This window comes from Podarcis bocagei (assembly GCF_964188305.1).
Source record: "Podarcis bocagei genome assembly, chromosome: 11".
Classification (NCBI taxonomy): domain Eukaryota; kingdom Metazoa; phylum Chordata; class Lepidosauria; order Squamata; family Lacertidae; genus Podarcis; species Podarcis bocagei.
Window position 1 is genome coordinate 62,645,581 of NC_138136.1, and position 9,877 is coordinate 62,655,457.

Here is a 9,877-nt window from a genome sequence, read left to right on the forward strand (position 1 = left end):
TGCTTCTGGCTGCCAGAGTCTCAGCCCAAACACCACCTAGTGTGCAGAGATGGTGAACGATGAGCCAGCCGTGGCACTGGGCACGGTTCGTTTCAAGGCTGGCCATTGCCCCGTGACCCACTTTGCTGGCTTCTCATTGCAGCCTGGTGGCTGAATTGCAGCTGAGCTGTGATTTGAGCAGGACGTTGCCTTTCCATGTTGATAAGGACGTTTAATTTTAAAATAACATCCTCAGCACTTAGGGCAAGAAGGTAGGCTTGCTCCAGGCCAGCTTCCGGTATCTGAGATTGCCTAACAGCTGAAATTCATCCTGCAAGCAGAGATCTCAGAGTGTCGAGGCAGACTTTGAAAGAAAGACCTGGACTACCACCTGATTCTCCAGTTTTAGGTATGGAAAGGAAGGGTAGCGTAGGTAGAATGAAAAGCAAATGGGGGTAGCCAATTGTGCAATGTGGGTTGGCCGCCCCTAAGTATCATCCCCTAGAATATGCTGGCTCCTTTATTTTTAATTTCCTAATGGATGCTTAATGAGGAAGTACTTTGAGCTTCTAGAGGTGCGGGTGGCACTGTGGGTTAAACCACAGAGCCTAGGACTTGCCAATCAGAAGGTTGGTGGTTCGAATCCCTGCAACAGGGTGAGCTCCCGTTGCTCGGTCCCTGCTCCTTCCAACCTAGCAGTTCTAAAGCACGTCAAAGTGCAAGTAGATAAATAGGTACCGCTCCAGCGGGAAGGTAAACGGCGTTTCTGTGCGCTGCTCTGGTTCGCCCGAAGCAGCTTAGTCATGCTGGCCACATGACCCGGAAGCTGTACGCCGGCTCCCTCGGCCAGTAAAGCAAGATGAGGGCCGCAACCCCAGAGTCGGCCATGACTGGACCTAAGGGTCAGGGGTCCCTTTACTTTGAGCTTGGTTCGGGAAGAGAGAGTGTTAAGAAGAATTTTAAACAGTGTCCACATTGGGCCGTGAAAGCTAGGGTCCTTGTGCCCCTGCATCTTGGCTGTGAACTAGTTCAGATTTCCCCACCATTCACACCTACCCTTCACTGGAGACCACAACTGGGGCAACAGGCTGTTATCAAAGCCTGATGCAAACCTCTTCAGAGGGCTGAAGGGAACATACAGATCACCTTTCCAGCATCTGGCATTGCTCAGCTTTGCAGCCATTGCAAAAGGAGAATGCTTGGAGTTGTCTAGGTTGGCATGTAGAGATTTTCTACCTTTTCTTTCTCTTTTGCCAACTGTTTTGGTGTGTCCTGTTCACTACTTGAGGCTAATTGAACCTCTTTTTTTATTATTTTGCTGACTCAGGAGACTGACAAAGAGTGAGCGCTCCAGAGCTTCATCAGCTGCCTGGCTGCCTCAAATGCACTGCCTGGGTGTGCCACAAGATGTGCGTGCATCCAGAAATGGCAGGTGTAAATGGCAGGAGACCCGATGAGTGTCCCTCCTATGGGTCAACTGCATTTGTAGGCATTATTTGTTTTGGGGTAAAAACTGGCACCATCAGGCTGCACCGGAATCTGTTCTTCACCCATCCCCATAAATGTCTGTCTGGAAAAGAGTTACCCTCTTTTTCTTCCTCCATGGAAAATGGGCTCACAATCCTGCCCTGATTGTTACCTTAAGGTGGTAAAGAGGAGGAATAATTTCATGGGAAGAAATTCCTGTGCATCTCCTGGAACCAGAATAGAAACCTCCAGCTCTGAGCTGTTGCCATGGAAACAATCTGGGAATGTCCTCCCACCCTCCTTTATTATTAATGGGGAATCTTCCCTGGTAAATGAAAGGAAACTCACAAATTCAGATCCTTGTCAAAGCCACGATGTCCTCAGCCAGCAAGGTCCAGCTGCTGCTGCTGTTGCAAGTTCAGAGGGAATCCCACGGCTTATGCAATTGATGTCACGCACCGCCACTGTGCTTAGTGCTGGAAAAGCCTATCTGGAGGGAGGAGGGGGCCTCCACCACAACACCATCGCCTGGCCTCACACTGCCATTTTTGCAAGTGGAAACATGGGGTGCTTGTGCATTCCAGAAAGCTGTTTTCGTTTAGTCGTGTCCGACTCTTCGTGACCCCCTGGACCAGAGCACGCCAGACACTCCTGTCTTCCACTGCCTCCCGCAGTTTGGTCAGACTCATGTGTGTAGCTTCGAGAACACTGTCCAACCATCTCGTAATGGTACATTGATTCTAAAAACCGTATTTGATATGGTTTGAATATACTTCTCTGTGTTCCTTTTCTGTAATGTAATCATTTCTGATCTTCCTAGCCACCCACACCCAATCTTCTAAATTGATATTGTGTGTGTGTGTGTGGTGGTTATGTAACATTTCTTAATGTGAGGTCATGTGGGTGTCTTCTGAGATGAAAGAAACAGCTCTTTGCTCAGTTTCTAACTGGCTTGAGAGACTGCAAATGTGAAACCGACTATTGGCTGCTGCCGTGCCTTCTAGGAACCTGAGGATTTCCCCCAGCAAAGATATATCAGCCCCGCAGCTTGCTCTGGAGCTCTGCCGGAACGCTTATGTGCAAGCATGTTCCTGCCAGGCTGGTGTGACCATTAGCAGCACCCCTGGGTGCCCCGGGGAGAGCTAGGGATGCCCTAGACAGCGAAGTGGACGAAGAATCCCTTGCTTGCATAAAGAGCTGCTTGATCAGGACTCTTCTCCTCAAAATAGCCTTCAGCTGTACACTGCCTGCTGACTTCACCCATCGATTACATCACCCTGCTGTTGCTCTTTTACTCACAAGTCGCTCTGAACCGCCTCCGCTGAAAAACATGTTGGTGGTTCTATTATTATCACCACCATCGATTTATTAATTGCATTCTAAGCATCCGTCTCAAGGCAAATGGCACATGAGATAATTAGAAACAGTTTAAAACACAAAAGCATGGCATGCATTTAAAACGAGACGTGACATCTGTGGTGAGTTTTTGTCACCTGCAAACCGGCCCATGGAGAGTGCTGTCCGAGGGAGTGTCTACTTCTGTGGCTCTTCAGACGGGGCCACAGATGTGCCATTGCTGGCTGGTGTTCTGTTTACATATAACCCCCAGTTTAAAACAGCTGTGCTGGCTGTCAGTTCATTTCCAGCCCCAAGTCAAGGTGCTCATGTTCGTGTTGAGAGCCGTAAACGGCTTAGGCCCCAAATACCTGAAAAAGCACCTCCTTTCCTACGGACCCTCTCGGGTGCTGAGATCAGCAGAGGGGGCCCTCTTGGGAGTTCCTCTGCCCTCAGAGGCTCAGGGAGGTGGCAGCCCAGGAGAAGACATTTCTCTGTGGTGGTCCCTGCGCTGGGAAGCTCCCTCCCTACGAGGTGCAGCTGCCACCTTCCTTGTATAGCTTCCGGTGAAGCACCTCCTTGCTCTTGACACTTGAGGTCTGTGCTTTTAGGAGCCATCTTATTTTTGTGATTGTGAGTTGTTTCAAACTGTTCGTAATATCATGTGTTAATGTTATGCCCACCTTGGTAGCTTTGGGTGAATCACCGCCATCATCACACGCACCCATCCTATTTCCCCATCTTCTGGTTCAATAAAAGGAGGTCATCTATTGGGGGGCCTGGATGAGTTGGCTTCTGGTGCTGGTCATTGTGGACAGGATGGTGCTGGAGGGGTTGGTGGCCAGTCTCTGCATGAGGCGTTGCCTCCCTCCCTGTGTTCTTCAGCTGTCCTTTTAAGAAAGTTACCATCTGCTTGTTTTCAAATGCATCGGGCTGAAATGTCCAGTGCTCACTCCAAATCACAATCTGCCACTTTTGGGGTTGGAAACTCCTTCAGCTATAAATATCAAAGCCATGTTCACGTATGTTATTTCTAAGCACACACACACCTTTTGTTTTTTAATCTTCATGCAGTCGCCTAGTTGCTGCTACCACTTCCTGAGCCAGGCCTGCTGGAGGGTTTTCCTTGCCTGCTAGAGCCGCTGGTGTGTTCCTAGGAGACGTGAGAGTTCTCCCGTCATGCAAACCTACTTCAGGCAAAAGCCAAGGGGAATCCTGTTCTCAGAGAATTGGCCATGCTGCTGTTGCGCTAACCCTTTTAAACATTTCTGTAGTGGCCTTTTCTGGTGAATTCTGTCCACCTTGTCATTTGCCTTTTTTCATAGTTGTGCATTTAAAAAGCTGTGCATGGGAGGTGCATTAACTCAGCTGGGGGCAGCTGCTGAATGAGAAGTCTGTGTTAGCACATAGACCTTCCAGAAGCCATTAATAACCTGGAGCTGGCAGAGGGCCTTCTCGGTAGTGGCGCCTGCCCTGTGGAACGCCCTCCCAGCAGATGTCAAGGCAATAAACAACTATTTTACTTTTAAAAGACAACTGAAGGTGGCACTGTTTAGGGAAGTTTTTAATGTCTGACGCTGTATTGTTTTCAATATTCGGTTGGAAGCTGCCCAGAGTGGCTGGGGAAACCCAGCCAGATGGGCGGGGTATAAGCAATAAAATATTTATTTATTTATTTATTTATTTATTTATTTATTTATTGAAGGTCAGAATGGAGTTGGTCTCACTAGATTTGGTTATGCCACGTGGTGCCACTTTGAAACACCAGCTGTTGCATATAAAGGTGTTGCTTGAAGCTGCACTAAACTGCTAGGTTCACAGATTACCAGTACTGTACTTCAAACGTCTCCAAAACTATCTGCATTGGGCCACAGTAGTTTTCTAATATTATAATGCTTTTAAAAGTTATGAAATGTCATTGCTCTATCCCTGGACTCACACAAAGCTTAGTTTCCCTGGTCTTGCCCAGAAATTATTTATCATATATTACATTGTTATGTTCTGCCTTTCCTCCAAGGCACTTGAGATGGCACACAAGGCTATATATACCCCATTTCCTCCTTGAATAATCACTACCATTTATTCTAACCTAAGGCCAACCTGTGAACTTTGTGTCTGAACTTTGTACCCAGGTTTCCATAGTCCAAGTCTGCCTATTTTTTTTAGGACGTTGTGTATGACTTCTAAAATCTTATGTTGGGATACAGTTTCCCCTCTTCTTGAGGCTCCGTTATCTAATAATTGGAGGTTTCCCACATTTTTCATGGATGCAGTAATAGTGGACTTTGTTAGGGCTTGGACTAGACAAGCTGTTCCTTTTTCGACATTCAAGTTCAAGTTTTTAGTCCATGCATTTACAACTTATTCCAGCTCTTCACCCCTTGAGCTCTGCGGCTTGCCCCTTTCCCCCTCTTCCTGTGATTCTTACTTTCTAATTCCAACTCTGCAAAATATTTCTGTAGCCACTACTCCTATGCCTTCTCTTGCTTGCAAACGTCTTGTGGTTGTCGCTTCATTCTTACCGTAAAGCTCCCCCTTCCAACATGGTCAGCTGCCTTCTCTCTTGCTGCCCACCATCCCCAGGCGAGGTCCTCACTCCCATGACACTCGGTCTGTCCAGCTCCAAACTCAGGGTCACCAAATGTGGAGGTAGTGGAACAGCATGGGTGTGAATTTTTTGCTGCTGCTCTGCTGAGCTTAACAAGTGTTTAAATTTGGGGTTTTGTTCTCTGTTCCAGGCGCATATTAAATTTCCTATGGACTACCCATATTCACCACCTACCTTCAGATTCCTGACCAAAATGTGGCATCCCAACATTTATGAGGTAGGTGTCTTTCGTGGTGTCAAAATTTCAACTGCTGTGGCCTCCTTCCTTACCAGGGCATTGAAACCTCCCTTTTCTCCTCCTTTCTCTTTCTCTCAGTCATTGTCTTCTCTCCCCACCTCCCCATATTTAATCCTTCTTCACCGCCATGAAGATAAATGGGACTATCTGGAGCACTTGAAGCGAGAAAGAGACTGAGATCCAAGCGGTAGCCTTGCCTGGTCCTTTTCTCCTCCATGACACACTTGGCTCTTGCTCCTGCTGCAAGAGCTTCCTCTTCTCTCTCCTGCAAAAGCAGGATTAGGGGTTGGCTGTTTCTTTGTTTCCATCCATTCTGCTGTCCTGGGCTTCTTAACCTGTGTGCTCTCTGATGGGTTGGCCCGTCAGAAGGACCTGCACTGGATGTGTGAACTTAGCCTTAAGGTCAGAGAGGCCAAACACTCTCCACTTGTGGACTTGCATGTTTAACCTTGTCTCTGGCCTCTTTAAGAAGGGCAACCGCCCAGCTGCTCTGCATCTCCCCAACAAGTCTCGCATTTCTTGCTTCCATTCCCTCTAGCAGGGGATATGGCAGAGCACCAGAGCCTCTGGGTTTTGCTCTTTTTAAAGGGGTGTTCATCTGCAGAGCCAGAATGGCAGAATTAAACTCTTCTTTAATATCAGGTTTGCCAGCTGGCCTCTAGTAGCTCTCTCACCCCCTTTTATTGGAGCAAAAGGGTTTTTTTCTGTTTAGGCAGGAAACTCCTAAATCAGGAAGTGCGGATGGCAACTTTATTCCCTTTTTTCGGAGAGCTCTGGCTCCCCCTTCTGGAATACTGTGGTTTTGGGAACACTGCTTAAAGAAATAAATGTATATTTTTACAAGGGGTTGTAGGAAGCACTTTGAGGAGAGTTGCTTAAGCAGTGGTTAATATTTTGTATTCTTAAGGTTGGAAGTGTATATTTTCTTGGTGGCTAACATTTGAAAGTGCACCCTTCCCTCTAGTGAAAAAGGTTCAGTTCAGGACATAACCAGATAAGTAGAGGTGTGTATGTGTGGTCGAGGGTTTTCTGTATTATTGTGGGCCACTCTGTATTAGGGCTGGGCGATATCTGGTTTTCAGCATTGCGATACATCACCAGCTAAACATCACATTAGACCACGATGTCTGAAATAAGGATGGAGCACTGGCTTCCTGGTTTTTCCCGTATCACGATTTCTGCAAGCTCTTGTGATTTGCTGTCCCCTGCAGGAGGCAGGGGAGAGTTGAGCCGGCAGACTTAACGGGCTGTAGAAATTGAGAGAAGCAATGGCTGGCTTCACGGTTTCCCCCTCATTGTGGTTTTTGCATAGCATACACACATACGCATCGTGATTCGCGATATATTGCCAGGTCAAAAATATGCAGCCAATATCGCAATATGGACTGGACTGTATTGATATATTGCTCAGCCCTGCTCTGTATACTCTGCAGAAGGTGTTTTGTCCGTTGCATCAGCTGACCTCCTGTGTGTGTGTTCTCTTTTGGTAGAATGGAGATGTATGTATTTCAATCCTTCACCCACCTGTAGATGACCCTCAAAGTGGAGAGCTGCCATCTGAAAGGTGGAACCCAACCCAGAATGTCAGGTAAGGCCCTTCAGAGAGAGGATTCTGGACCAATGCACAACTCAGTTCTGGAGCTGGGGGTCCTCCTTCTCTAGTGACATTACGTTTTCCAGCCTGCAAATAAGAAGTGTTGGGTACCACCAGATAACCTTTTTTGGATTGTCCACGTGATGCTCCCCAGATGTTCTGGACCCCGACTCTCATCCTCCCTGCCTGTTGGCTGTGCTGGCTGAGGGCTGATGGGAGCTGTAGTCTAGCAGCAGCTGGGGGGGGGCATCGTGTTGGCTTTGCTTCTTCAAACCCTGAACCCCAGATCTGCAGCAGACACTTGGGTTCCATCTTTTTTATTATTCATTCATTTATTTATTATCTTTTAAGCATGAGCTGTGGTCACACACAAGTCCAGAAGCTCATGGGGGGTTTAGTGTGGCAGTGGTGGCTGTTATTATTTATTGTGAGGCTCACGAGAGAGCTGACAGGGTCATGCACCAGCAGAATAGTAAAGTAAAGCATCGGGTCTGAGGAACCCGACATCTGTGTCCTGGGTGCAGAGATTTTCATCACCTCATTGCTGTGTAAGAACTCCTGCCAGCACCCCACAAAGAAGTTCAGCTGTAGTCTCCATGGAAGATTGCTTTGCCTGTCCTGAACGTACAAAAATAGTGGTTGGGGTTAAGGCTGCAAGCTTCAAATTGGGGATGAGCCCCCAAGATGTTGTGAGATGCCCATCAATCTCAAGGCAAAGTGACCAGGTGGCCAGAGGTGATGGGGATTGCAGCCCAACAATACCTAAAGGGCCCTTGCTTTAAATGGCAGGCTAGAATCCACTTGATCCCTGCCAGTGAGAAATTCCCCTCCAGTGTGGTTGCTCTGTGACAAAACCTGTTCAGAATCACAACCTGCTGTTCATCCTTGCAGGTGCAGACTTGCCCAATGCTGTGGCCCTGATTCTTTCTTTCTTCCTTCTTCTTCCCCTTCCCCTTCACCATCTTCTTCTTCTTCTTCTTCCTCCTCCTCCTCCTCCTCCTCATGCTTTTTCCCAGGACTATCCTACTGAGCGTCATCTCTTTGCTTAATGAGCCCAACACCTTCTCTCCGGCGAACGTCGATGCTTCGGTCATGTTCAGGAAATGGAGGGACAGCAAAGGCAAAGACAAAGAATATGCTGAGATCATTCGGTAAGCCAAGCAGAACCCGGCTCTCACTCCAGCTGGGTGGGATATCCCAACGGGGGCGGTCGGCTCTCCTTTCTGGGGCCAAATCTTGAGGAATGTGTGAGAAGAGCAAAGCCCCCTCCTGGTCCAGACCATTGGCCTCAGCAATATTTTAGAGGCCTTTCCCACCTCTGCTGTGTGGGAGCATGAACTGGAAGATCTTGGCCTCTGCTCTGGTCCCTCTCCCAGCAGCCTGGCCTGGGAGCCAGATTTTCATTTGGGGTGTTTGTGGCCTCACATGCCCCTCCTCTCCCTCTCTTACCGGTGCTCCCCTCCTCCTTCCACATGGCCTTTCTGTGTGACACCTCTGCCTTTTCGCTTGCAGTTTCCCCTCCTTGCTGGACGCAGAACTCCCAGAGAGTCGCAGTGCACCTAAACCTAAAAGGGGAAGCTGTTCCTCTTTTTTGTCTCTCCATCTCTGGCTGCTACGTCCAGGCAAGCCAGTGGGACTGTGCTGGCACCAGGCAAATGGACAAGAGCATTAACACGCTTTCTGTGTTCTGTGAACAGATTCAGAGACCTCTTAAATCTCACCACCATCAGACCAAAACAATTCCCTAAGGAAAAACTAAGATATCGGAGCAGTGGGTGGAGATCCTGTGTGTCTCCAGCTTTTGCTGGTCCCCAATCTGTGGTCCAGGATGATGGCAGTTGCACTCCAGCAACAGCTGGGGACGGGACGGGACACAGATCCCTTAGCCCTGCTATAGAAGCTTCCTTACACAGGCAGAGTTTGGAGGCAGTAGCCAGGGATCCTGTGACAATACCAGCAAAGCCTGACCTGCTATGCCCCAGAACTATTGTCTGACTCGGTGGCCATTGTTTTTTTCCTGTACGCCGACTTTGGGGTTCAGGAGACGGCCAGCCACAGAAGGGAGAGGGGCTGTCAGGTATGTCTGGTGCTCTCAAATGTGGCACAGATTTGCACAGGTTCTTCACACAGCACATAGTTATGGAGGCAGTGATGGCCACCAAATTGGATGATGATGATGATGATGATGATGATAATAATAATAATAATAATAATTTATTTATATGCCCATCTGGCTGAGTTTCCCCAGCCAATCTGGGCGGCTTCCAATCGAGTGTTAAAAACAATACAGCATTAAATATTAAAAACTTTCCTAAACAGCCTTCGGATGTCTTCTAAAAGTCTGGTAGTTGTTGTTCTCTTTGACATCTGGTGGGAGGGGGTTCCACAGGGCGGGTGCCACTACCGAGAAGGCCCTCTGCCTCCTTCCCTGTGGCTTTGCTTCTCACAGTGAGGGAACTGCCAGAAGGCCCTCGGCGCTGGACCTCAGTGTCCAGGCTGAACGATGGGGGTGGAGACGCTCCTTCAGGTATACAGGAGATTAGACAAAATCGCTGAGCCCTATTGATGGCTACTAGCCACAGTGGCTATGCTGCAGTAGGAGGCAGAGTAATGCTTCTGAACACCAGTTGCTGGAAATCACAGAAGAGGAGAGGGC

The 9,877-nt window shown here is 48.3% G+C and overlaps 1 protein-coding gene across 2 annotated transcripts in view; it reads left to right on the plus strand.

Annotated features, from left to right (window-relative positions):
• Positions 1-9,877, plus strand: part of UBE2R2 (ubiquitin conjugating enzyme E2 R2) — a gene marked incomplete at its 5' end in the record, with an annotated part of 56,775 nt that overhangs the window by 39,029 nt on the left and 7,869 nt on the right. For both annotated transcript variants that reach the window (XR_014012889.1, XM_081213223.1), the window contains 3 exons: positions 5,520-5,606; positions 7,118-7,215; positions 8,238-8,372. Coding sequence is in view for 1 of the 2 variants with exons in the window: in XM_081213223.1 (XP_081069349.1) it covers positions 5,520-5,606; positions 7,118-7,215; positions 8,238-8,372 (320 nt within the window). The remainder of the gene's footprint in view (positions 1-5,519; positions 5,607-7,117; positions 7,216-8,237; positions 8,373-9,877) is intronic.